The 13,057-nt window shown below is 44.0% G+C and overlaps 1 protein-coding gene across 1 annotated transcript; it reads right to left on the bottom strand.

Annotated features, from left to right (window-relative positions):
• Positions 1-8,949: 8,949 nt before the first annotated feature.
• On the bottom strand, positions 8,950-10,223 carry atoh1a (atonal bHLH transcription factor 1a; the record flags this gene model as incomplete). Its single annotated transcript, XM_079754112.1, has 2 exons — positions 8,950-9,758; positions 9,989-10,223. The coding sequence occupies 2 exons, from the start codon at positions 10,221-10,223 to the stop codon at positions 8,950-8,952; spliced, it is 1,044 nt and encodes a 347-aa protein (XP_079610238.1).
• Positions 10,224-13,057: the final 2,834 nt, after the last annotated feature.

Consider the following 13,057-nt stretch of genomic DNA (forward strand, 5'->3'; position numbering starts at 1 on the left):
CACACACACACACACACACACACACACACACACACACACACATACACAAACACGCACTCACACACATACACACACACACACACACACACACACACCTGTATACCCGGATTCCTAAACCCTTGAACCTTTTTGTGTCATCAGAAGTGTGTACTAAAAATGGAAAAGCACCTCAGGACAAACCAGTTCTCTTGTTCATGTTTCCAGGGACCAGCGGTGTGGTGCTCCCCAGCATGGACTTCATGTCCTGGGCAACCTGACCTGCTCAGGGGTCCTACTCCATCAAGACCCAATGGATCCTCCTGTATTTATGGTGCTCCCTTGATGGGAAGGGTCAATCCTTCCCATTGAATGCGTGAACACACATACATTCACACAAATACAAATGTGTACACATGCATGCACACAAACATGCACAAGCACACACTGACACACAAAAACACACACACACACAGGCACAAACACGCACCCACACACCCAGACACACACACACACACCCAGACACACACACACACACACGCACGCACACACACACACACACACACACACACACATATACACACACACACACACAGTTGTATAGGTAAGACTATACAAACACACACTCTCTCTCTGTGTCTCTCATGCATACACACTTTCTCATACCTTCTATTGAGATGCAGAAAGATCACAAAGCGAAAAGGGAATCCTTATGCATATATAAACGCTCACAAAGATACAAACAAGCTCTGTCATTTACCAGATGTGACACATAAAGACAAAAGAACATCAAAACAAACGCGAAAAACACATGACACATGATTGATAAACAATGTTGCACTGTTGCATGCGCATATTCATGTACACACACACACGCATCCACAAACACACACACACACACACATACACACACACACACACACACACATATACGCACATACACAACAACACACACACACACACACACACACACCCCCACACACACACACACACACACACACACACACTCACACAAAGCCATGTAACCGATTCTGCAGGAGCATTGAGTACTGTGGATAATTGGAAGAGCCATTGTGCTCTTCCTCAATGGGCTGGTTACCCAAGAAGCCTCATGTTCTTGTTCATGTACATTTGCTTTGAAGGTGGCGGACACAAAGAGTTGAGCCCTGCTCACCACACAGCCCTGGGAGACCCTGTTCACCCACACTGGCCTTTGAGGGACGCACACACACACGTCAGCGCAGATTGATATGTGCAACTCTTAATCACAGTGGAGTGATTGAATAATGATGATGAACAATACGTGTGAGTGTGTGCATAGGTCTGTGCCTGCATGCGTGCACATATGCGTGTGAGTTTGTATACATACATGCGCGCAAGTGTGTGTGTGTGTATAAGTGCATGTGCATGTGTGTGTGCGCTTTAAGGGCTGGGATGGTTAATATTACCCCACAGGATGTATTTTGTCAAAATAGTTTAACCACACACTCCCTTTGAACTGTACCTATAAAGCCTTGAGCCCCAGGACATTCCTATGATCATATAGAACTACCAGCAATTATTGTTGGCGGCACGGTCCACACAATGATGAAAATTATAATAATTGATATTCAGTATTCAGGTTTTCACTCTTTTGTTGTCTGTTCTTGATAATATGCCAATATGATAGAATGTAACTCCACAAGTTATTTTTAAATAAAATAATAAAAAAATAAATGAATAAAATGTTCAAAACAAAACACAGAAAAAACAATACAGAACTTCAGCGAACAACTGTCAAGAAGATGAGCACACACACACACCCGAACACAGCAGCTTCCAGTCAAACCTAGACACTCTTTTGAACAGCAGTGCTTCCTTGTATGGGGACGGGGCACACTCTGCAAAAGATGCCCATTTAGCCAAACTGTGTCGGGTTTGTGTATGTTCAATGGGGAGGTCTGTTGATTGCCCTGAAGGCTATAAGAGGCTTGAGGAGGTGTGTCTCTGTGCCCCGTATCTGGAACAAACCTCCTCAACTCTGCATACGCTTTAAAACATTAAATGTCCCATGGCGTGAAAATATCACTTTATGAGGTTTTCTAACATTAATATGAGTTCCCCTAGCCTGCCTATCGTCCCCCAGTGGCTAAAGCTTGCATTCAGTGTACGAGCAGCAAGTATCCTGCTCGCCTTTGAAAAAATGGAAGCTCAGGCGCGCTGATTTGGAATGTGGCCCCATATGTTGTCATAAGGGGCCAAGCTACCTTCTCCTTTCTCTGCCTGGCCCGCCCAGAGAATTTGTCCCGACAATGAGACAGTGAGACAATGAGCTACGACCGTGCGAGCGTCACATGTTTATGTATCAGTGTTAATTTTGTCAGCTATTTTAGATTTAGTCTTAGTCTTTAAACGAAAATGCTTATTAGCTTTAGTCACATTTTAGTCATTGTTTTCCTTTGTAGTTTTAGTCTAGTTTTAGTCGATGAAAAGTCCTTACATTTTAGTCAACTTTTAGTCATTACTTTTAGTCAAAATTTCTCTTTTTAAACTAGTTAAATTAGGCTAACCCCATATATATGGACACCTGCTAAGTTGTTCCTCTCAAATAGAGTACTAAGAGAAAACGTCACGTTGTCCTGGCAACCGGATTTTCAGTTCTAAACAACTGAACGAGAGATGGCGTTCTCCTTTGCTTCCATGTGTTGTTTCTTTCAAAATGAAAATAAATCAGTTTCAAGAGGTGAAAATCATTACCAATCGAAACATGTCGAGGCGTTCATGTATTCCCCTGGGGTATTAAAAGGAAAAGTTCGTAAACGTTAGTTTAGTTTAGTTTTTTTTTATATGGAGACAATCTATTCTCAATATTACTTACATCATTGGTAAAGCAAACTCGCAAATCAATTAGCCACAAAATCGTTCCTTTTCTATAAAAGGTTCGTGTGGCATAGGATTTCCCCTTGTTAATTTGGTTTGTGTTGAACCGAAAATCGGTTGCTATGGAAACGTGTCATCACACTTTAGCACTCTTGTCTGTTCAGCCTTCAAAACGATAGCTGGTAAATTGTGAAAAATGCATTAAACTGCAATCAGAAAACGCGGTTATATGCTTTAGACCCTATAGTATCTTGGGTATAAAGGCTTGGACGAATTTCAAAGTACACCTTATGTTGAAAGTATAGACCGTCGCGATTCCCATTGAAACGAATGGCCCGCTGATTCTCTTCAAAACGAGAGCCGGTAAATTGTGAAAAATGAATTAAACTGTAATCAGACAACGCGGTTATATGCTATAGACCCTAGAGTATCTGTGGTATAAAGGCTGGGATGAATTTCGAATTATAAATATGTACAATGCATAACGTTAGCTCATAGCTGAGTGGACTATACCTCCCATTGCCAAGTCGTAGCTAAGGTCTGTCCTATTTACTGGAGGAGTGAACAGTTGCATAAGAACCTTACGGGAGGGTAATGATTGGAAAATATTGTGCATTTTGAAAGTCCAAATAGCACACCACTAACAGTTTAGTCCTGTTTCGTCTCGTCGACGAAAACAAAACTTACATTTCGTCCTAGCTTTTATTATCAAAGATCTATTTTTAGCTCGTCAACGTCTTGTCTTAGTCATGGAAAAAAGGTTGTTGCCGAACATTTTTTATCATATTTTTCGTTAACAAAATTAACGCTGTTATGTATGTGATTACACACTCTGTAACGAAAGTGTTGCACACTTCTTTGTTATTTGGATAACCGTTCAGATGTTGGTGTTATAGCGCATAACATGTCGGTTCTCTGACGTCTCTGGTATTTCCACAACAAGACTGTAGTGGGGGTTATCTCAGCCTTGGTTGAGAAGGAATTGGGGGGAAAGGAACTTTGGCTTTGACTCCCTGAAGTACATGAACCGTGACATGGAGGAGAAAGGGATGGATGCCCGCGATTGTCTCCTGCTGCCCGCTGCCCGCTGCCCGCTGCCTGCTACTGCGAGGCACCACCGCCGGGAGGCATCACCGCCTCGGGGCAGTGGTGCCTAAGCGCTGCCCACTGCCCGCTGCCCGCTGCCGAGGCGGTGGTCCCTCGGCAGCGGGCAGCGTGGCTTCGGAAGGAGACAATTGCGGGCAACAATCCCTTCCTCCTCCATGTCGTGTGTCAGTCTACTTCAGATTGATGTGGAAGTGGTCGGAGAACCTGACGCAGTCGTTTGAGATCGTCTGGAGGCGCACAGAGCTTTTGGCCATGATAATACATATTATATGCTATAGAAAATTATGTACAATATATTATTTAGATATAAAGCTCCAGGACTCCCGTGTGACCTAGAATATTTACAGAACACGGCCAAACGCCTCGCCATTGCGATGCATTCACTGTAAACAGAGCGCATGGTACCATGGCCACAAGCTGCTCAGGGCCACACCCCCACTCTCCTCCTTGACCCGCCTCTCTCCTCCTCATTTGCATTAAAGCTACAGACACCGGAACGGTGCGTTTGGGGAAAGCTCAATGTGCAACTGGCTCGTAGTGGCTGTAATTCTGCACCACGGCTGGATTTCGGGAACGTCTTCAAATACTGTGTTAGGGGCCCACTAATATCTATATTAAAGCATCCATAAAGTGCCATGCCATGGGACCTTTAAGACGTACACAAAACACGTTTCTGCTTTCCTTTCTTTTTTCTTTCTCTCTTTCTCTCAGCTTCTCAGACTTTTATTTTGCTGCTTTTAATGTTGTTTCTTTACTTCCATCTGGGGACAGAAAGAGAGGTAGAAGGAGAGAGCACATGAGAAAGACGGAGACCCAAACAGAGTGTCTGGTCCGGTGGAACAAATTCTGATCCCTGCTACTTACGGCAGCTTTTTCTTTCACTCCCTTTCTTTGGGTCATCTCATCCTTGCCATGATCTGTCCACAAGTGTCCTCGCTCGCAAACCCTGCTCTCTGTCGCTATGACTCTCCCCTGGTGTCGCTTTACCTCCCTCACTCTGTCCTCTCTCTCTCCCTCTCTCTCTGTCTCTCTCTCTCTCTCTGTCCTCTGTCTCTCTGTCCTCTCTCTCTTTCTCGCACTCTCTCTCTCTGTCTGTCTGTCTGTCTGTCTGTCTGTCTCTCTCTCTGTCTGTCTCTGTCTCTCTCTCTCTCTCTCTCTCGCTCTCTCTCTCTCTCTCTCTCTCTCTCTTAGTCTCGTTCGCTCCTCCTTCTCTTTCTCTGGGGCAGCAGATGGAAACTGTGGCCCAGTTCTGCCTTTTGTTCGGGATCCCCTGAGAGACCTGTGGCTTTTTGGACAGCCCACAGCTCCGCTCCCAATATCTCATACAAAATGCAAGGGTCTTTCTATTCAGCCAAAACATGCCGTGGAATTCACATGCATGAATACATTGTCAGAAACACATATTACCATGTTTTAATAGAAACATGCATTAACATGTTTTATAGAAACATATATTCACATGTTTTAACAGAATCCGACGAGGCATGAAGGTTAGTGCTCGTTACTGATCGACATGATTTACACATAATTAATTTAGAAAAATATTATAGCATTATTAATGAAATAATTGCATTAATTTGGTTTTAATAAGGAGATGCAATTTCGTACAGGACACATTCAATAAAATCTTTAATCTTTGCATAGTTTTGAAAAGTAATTTCGGTACCCTCACAGATAGAACGATTTATCAAATTGCAGACAATAGTATTGGTAGGCCTGTATATATAACAAGCAAATAGCAAAACCACATGCGGTAAAAGTCATTGGGGAGAATAGGCGTATTTTCTGGTTGAAAACTGTATTTTTTTTTGTAAGTGCACATCTAGTCGATGCCTCTCAAGTCCTTTATTTACACCCCTCCAACTCCACGTGAGCGAGGCACAGCGCCCGGGCGGCTCTTATTTTTTCATAACAACTGCCGCTGAATAATTAATGCAAGTGAAACCTCATCCCGTTTAGCATCCCACCTGTTGAAAACACACTTTTACTCCTCCCTGTTGCTTTAGGTTACAGGGCGATTATTCATCCATTCTGGTAAGCGGGTTTTATTGTTTTTATTCGTTTAAACTTCCACCTATGAAGTGATGGCATAATAACCTACTGCGATGCTTGATGGGGAAAACGTTTTGTTCTCCATTGGCTGTGTCCAAATGTAGTAACCAAGAATTGCTATACAGTTCTTTTTTTTGTTTAATACCTATTCCGAAAAATGTAAATTCCTTTAAGTAGTCTAGCCTATCTCCATTTAGCATGTCCCAAAAAGGGAAGTAGGCTATAGGCCTATAGGCTAAATCAAAATACGCAAGAAAATAATATAAATCCAAAATCAAATGTATGAACTATTATTCATGATCCTACATTATTTACATAAATTAAAGTAAATAAATGTAGGCTTATAGCCGTCTGCAAGAATTAGCATAAGACTAATACAAATTATGGCGGGTGAATGTGCTTCTAAGTGAAGGCCTATTAAGCTACTTCACATTTCGCCTGTAATCTCAATTAAAACACGTCGCAATTCGATTTGCGCACAAACAACCGGAAACCTGATCACCGGTGATCGCAGCCCGTCACCTGAGTCAGGCGCTCACAGCCTGCAGATGGCGTCTATATTTTCAGATACCTCTGCTTGCTTGCATAAATTCGTTAAATAATTGAACACAGCAGCGAGCGCAATACATTCCCCATTATTCAATGACTTCTCTGCCAGGAGGCTAACACAGGGGAGCTAACATGCCTTCTGATTGATCAAAACAAGCGGTGGTGGCACACAGTCAGTGAAACAGGTAGCGCAATAAATAACTGAAGTCACATACTTAGGCTATACCTCACCCTTTACAATTTAAATCTGCTGGTCAAACCTATAATTTACGTTTTGACATCAATTGCACGTATAGGTCGCTAAATGTTACTCACGCGCCATGAGTCACGCGGCAGGTGCTTCGAACTTAACGAAGAAGAATCTGCGCACACGTGTGTGCGCGTGTGAGTTAGAGCAAAGTAGGCACAAAGAAAGAAAAGAGAACGGGATAGAAAAGAGGTATACAGACGTGGTGTGTGTCATGCAGGTCTTTTGACTTGAGAAAGTGTGTTCTCTCTCGGGATGGGTCCTCGGGGACACGGTGGGGAACCCGCGAGCGCTCACCAGCTGACAGCGCGTGCTTTAGCGCGGCCATCCAATACCTCGGCCCACGAGCCTTGCCACAATGAGCTGACATTAACGCACGCTCCTCATTATCAGACCCACTATTTGGCAAATGGTTGAATGGCAAGGAAAGGAAACTTTTTAACGAAATAAAAAGTTAGGTGTGTCTCAAGGGACACTTGAATCAATTTCATATACTATACGTGGTTTGCTATGATGTCGCTTTAATATAGTTGTTTTTGTTTTATAGGTGGATTCCTGGAAGCAGTGATGCAGCGCATCAACAGCATAAGGGAAGCGAGCGCGTGTTGGAGAGAATTTATGCTGTTGTTTTTAATAGCATGAAGTAGAGTGAATCATGTATTTAATTATTTAAAAACATATCACCTTGTTGGGAATATATTCAGATGGAAATCCTATTGAAGAACTTGTGAAAAACGTATTAGAGGCCTATATGTTATAGGCCTTTATTATACACAATTTTATTTTGGATAATAATATCCTTATAATAGATTACAATATTTACAGGGGAGCTAACATGCCTTCTGATTGATCAAAACAAGCGGTGGTGGCACACAGTCAGTGAAACTACTATGACGCTTTTCTATTTCAATAATTAACAGTAATAGGCTCCTAATATTAAATACTGATAATACTTCTTTCATTTATTCTGGCATACTATTTCTAATAATAATATTTTAATAATGATAATAGCAAAGGTTTTTACTGCTATTATTAATTATTTTTTTACAAGTAGGTATTATATTATTGTTATTATTAGTATCATTATTATAATACGTTTGGATTATTCATATTGTTCATAGATAATTAGTTAATAACCTTTCGAATATACTTATTATATTATGATTAAGTGTAGAAAATGAAAGAACAGTTGTAAAGGAGAGGTGTGCTATATAGCTAAATTAATGAATGGACCAGTAAATCAAATAAGAAGAGATACAATTCGACCCTCAATTTTGCTGTTTAATTTTAAAATCAAAACAACATGGACAATGAGTGGCAAAAGACTAGCATTTGATCATTTATTACATTATTTCCCCAAAAAAGAAAACGAAAGACAATAAAACAATAAATATATGCCCAATCTCTTCTTCGTGGTAGGCAAATGAACATGTTGAATGGAGCAGCTATTAACAAAAATACAAAAAGGATGCTAGACAACAATGGCTACATTAAATAGGCTAATTGTAATAAATTGGCATTCCTACACTAGCAAAGAAAAAAACAATATATTTTTAGGTCTGAACACAACTCAATTTCGCAAGCCTCTGGCTCTTATATTATAAAGTGCACTGCATGAACTTTAGAAGTTGCTAAACTGGCCTATACAGAAGTAACTATTTATATAATGAAATAAAAAAATGAACATAAACCTAGGCCAGAGGCTCATATGTATATAAAAATGTAAATAAAGTACATTATAAAATTTAAGAAATATTCAAATCTGAGGAAGACAGGTTTTGGTCGGAGTGACGTGGAAGATGCCCGTGGCAGTGCTGCACGCGACATGGCAGAGGGGTCTCTCGACCACGTCCCCATGGAAACGGGAGGATACAACTCTATTGGCAGAACCAAATTAAGTATTTAGGACATGAACTCATCTTGAAGCTATTTATTGAGTTGATCAAATTGTTTATAGAATTGTTTCTTTTGTATTATAAAAAATGACTTTTAACCTTTAAGAAATGTATTAATGATCTTAGAAATACTCTTAAGGTCTTACCAGCCCACAAAGCTAACAGGCCGAATTTACACCTTTAAAATAGGCCTATGTATTTGTTTGAATGAATCTTTGAATGATAAATCCCGATTTGAAAAAACAGCTTAAAGTTCGTGTTATTTCAGAAGGAAACAGTGTGATGGCTGAGATCGTCCTCTTCACTGGAGTGAAGCTCCATATGCATTTCATCCGAGTCGCTGAACTGTGAATGTGGAGAAAATTCTCCATCGCTCCTCGGCGACTCTTTCCCCCCCCCGATCTTCACGGACCCCGCTGCATGCCCCCCCTGACCGGACGACGAAGATGAGGGCGAGGCGGACGTTGAGGGGAAACACATCGCCTCTTCTATCATGGCTGAGAGGTCACCGTCGTCAAAAGAGGAGCGCATGGGGAGCTGGACGTCGATCTGCACGGGCAAGCCGGTCCCGACCACAGACCCACCGGCGGCCCGTTTGCAGGAGGCAGCGGTCTGCGGGGTTGCGTCCTTCGCCTTGTCGATGCCGGGGTTTGACGAGGGCACCTTCGAAGCGCTGTTGGAAACGCTAGTGTCCTTGGCGGCTGCAGCCGGACCTTCCAGCAGATCCGCCAGGGCGTTGATGTAAATCTGTGCCATTTGTAAAGTTTCATATTTGGATAGTTTCTTGTCGTTGTCGAAGGCCGGGATGACCCTCCGAAGTTCGTCGAAGGCGTAGTTAAGCCCGTGCATCCGCCGCCTCTCCCTGGCGTTGGCGGCCACGCGTCTCTGTTTGTGGACCCCGTTCGCAGGTTTGCCGGACGGGGCTCTCTGTCTGTCTTCGTCGGCCTCGTCGGAGCAGCCGAGTGAGCCGTTCATCCGACACAGCTCTCGGACCTTGAGCGAGCTGAGGTTCTGGGCGGCTCTTCTGTAGCTCGGCGGGCTGGAGTGTCCCGATGACGCCGGAGAGCCACTGTCTGACAAAACAACAACAACACATATAAATATAGAGAAGTGCAGCAGAGAAGAGATAGTCCTCATATAAAGGCGCAGAACAAAAATGCGCAAAACAAAAATACCAAAAACACACCGCATGTCCAACAATAAACAGATGGACAGTTTTAATTCAAATCGCCCATAATAACTTTGGTAACTTTATTTCAAAACGTTTGCCCCTGAATGTGAGCTTCTGAATTGATGCTGTTACCTTGATAGGAGCCGGAGCTGGGACAGGGCGAGTGCGGCAGGTAGTCAGGGGAGGCGGCGTGTGCCGCGCAGGTGACAGAAGGCTGCAGCGGAGCCAGCCAAGCGCGTGGGTCGCTGCCACTGTCCACGAGCGTCAGGCTGCTTGGGTTGCAGTTGTCCTCGCGCTGGGGCTGCAGCTGCTCCCCTCCCTTCCCCATAAAGCGTTGGTGCTGTTGCCGTGTCTCAAGCACCCCCATGTCACGCGCTTCTTTGCTCCAATCTTCCATGTTTAAAACTTCCATTTTTTTTCCAAAATCCCAGAGACAGACGAAAAGGATTCGAGAAAACTCTGTTGTAATTGTGATTTTGGAGAGACGAGTTTCTCGCGCTGTGCTATAAGCATGCACTGTGAATGCCAGTCGCGTGCGGGACTCCTTAATGTCTCAAGGTGCAGCGTCGGTTTAAAAAGCGGCACGCGCCTGAGAGCCCCCCCTCCCCGCCCTGGTCGCGTGTAAACGTCCAATGAGATGTCGCGTTAAACCCGAGAGAGAGGGGGATTGTCTCCGCGAAACACGACTGGTTATAATGACGCTAGGGTTTAAGGAGTGTTTAACGGGTGGGGAGGTAAGTGGACCCTCCCCCAGGACGCACGTGGGGGATGGCGGGGCGCCGGAGGTGAGGAGCGTGGACGGCGCGAGACCCGCAACAACCGTGGATGCTGCCTACCTGTCTGCACGCGTGCGCGACGTCACGCCACACAACAAAAAAAACAGAATGGGGAAAAGAAAGAAAGGGTTCCTTTTCATTGATGGATGCGAGTGTTTTCCATAACCCCCCACCCCAACACACACACACACACACACACACACACACACACACACACACACACACACACACACACACACCACACACACATTTAAAATGTTCCTGCTTCCACTCCATATAAGGATTGCCTGCAACACAAAACTGAACTTAACATTAAAATAATCTTGAACATTTGCAGTGTTATCCTTCGTCCATCCAGTAAGAAGGCCCTAGGCTTGCCCTGGCTCGGACGGCCTTTTAAAACATGACAATTATGGACACATCGATTCGTATCAGACATTACCATGGCCATTATAACACTATGCGCATTGAAAGAAGTGCAAAAGTCCCGAACGTGCAGCGCACTGCAGGATGCGATGCGCGCACCTCAGAACCTGCGGCCGCAAAGAGTTTGCCGAACAGAACCGTGCGGCTCCTGCAGGGCTCGCGCGCTCATTGTCTATTCACGGTTTTCCTCTATTCTATGAATGCTAAGACTATATCCAGTTTCCATTTCTCTTTTCTACACACTCCCAACCCTTTGATCCGTCCCACGGAACGCCCTATCGCCAAAAAAAAAAGGGCTTCACAGGGATCGGGAATACGAGCAGGGGGCTGAGTGGCGCGCCGCAGTGTATCCTATGGGCCACTGACACCAGCGGAGGGCCACTGCAGCCACTTAGAATAACTCAAGACAAGGTAGAGAGCAGTCAGGGGAATAAATCCATAAATATAATAATAAATACAAATATATTCAATAAAATAAAGGAATGAATAAAATATGAAATTGAAAGAGAATACAATAAAGAAAGCTGTATTAATGCTGTGAGGCTACCAGACAAGGAGTTATACAATACACTGCAAAAACTTTATTCATTTAGACATGTAAGGAGGCTGATCGAAGTGCAGTGAAACACTATTTAAAGGTAACCTGCCAATCATGGCGCAGCGGACTCTTGACGGGACACTTTCTGCTTGATTGCGGCGATCCTATTGTAAGATGCGGCATTTTTTCAGCAGCGCCGCCTCGGCCACTGTTGCTTCTCTGAGAATAGGAACGCATCAAAGATATCCCTTCCGTAGATATTTCAAATAATTAATCTAACAGAGTAGTCGTCCATTGGAAAAAATAATTACACGTTTAAAAAGCCTCCGCTTCAACTTTATGCTAAGTTCAGAGCCCGATCTCAACCTGCGCCACTTAAGATTTTAAACAAGACAATAAAAAGACAACCTTAGATTTCTAAAAATATACCGTGTAGTTATCTTTTCAATTTTTATTCATGTATTCATCATCGGGACGTCTTGTAGGCTAGTGGTCTGGCGCCTAGCGCCCCCTCCCTCCCTCCCCACCTACAACTCAACATCCAACCGGCTCCACTGGGCTCCTGAAGCTAACAACAGGTTGGATATTGTAAGTTGCGATTATTAAAGTGTCGTAGTGACAATGGCGACTATGTCCCATTGGTCACGCCGGGGGGACTCTTTAGGAGAGGGGCACAAAATGTGTCCCCGTGGGGGCTTCCATTCCGCCGCTCGAGAGGAGTCTGCGTGCTGCTGCGCCCATTCCTGTCTCCCGGGCAACAGGGCGCACGAGAGGGAGAGGAGCAGGCGGGTCTGGACTGGGACTTGATGATGGTCATACATGGCTGAGCATGTAGATATAACTGGATAATTGTTTATTCATATCTATAGGTAGGTCTAAAGTATGTCGGATGGTCTAGGCCTGCTTTACACTCTTTATAGTCTGGCATAATAATAGGCCTACCAAAAAAATTGAACTGAAGCAGAGTATCACTAAATGTTGAGCAATTATACACAGCTAAACCAAAGAAGGCCTATTCTGTTCCCCATGAAGGCACGTTCTAAATCCCTCCAAACACCAAGCACGCACGAGTCACGACGCAGTTGAGGCGGACAGGCGGACAGAGGGACACCGCGACGCCCATGCTAGGCTACTTGGCGCCACTCTATGGTGAAATGTTGTAACTACAACGTACTGCTTCATTGAATTCCCCAAGCCCTGTGTGTCGAGCGTCATGGGCAGTGGTCATGAGCTCATATCCAGCTGTTAACAGCGGTGCACGCGCCTTTGTTGTGATATTGAAGAGTGAAGGGAACACAATGGCTTTGCACTTGTTTGAACTTACATTTTAGTGAGAGCCACGTCGGTCCACACAAAGTCATCACATCCCTCTGTTGTTCGCTGCAATTCAAAGTTAAAAGATTTCACTGCACTGCTCTTGTATCATGTGGAAAGCAAAACAAAACATACACATTTGTAGAT

This window comes from Pollachius pollachius (assembly GCF_949987615.1).
Source record: "Pollachius pollachius genome assembly, chromosome: 1".
NCBI classification, from domain to species: Eukaryota; Metazoa; Chordata; class Actinopteri; order Gadiformes; family Gadidae; genus Pollachius; species Pollachius pollachius.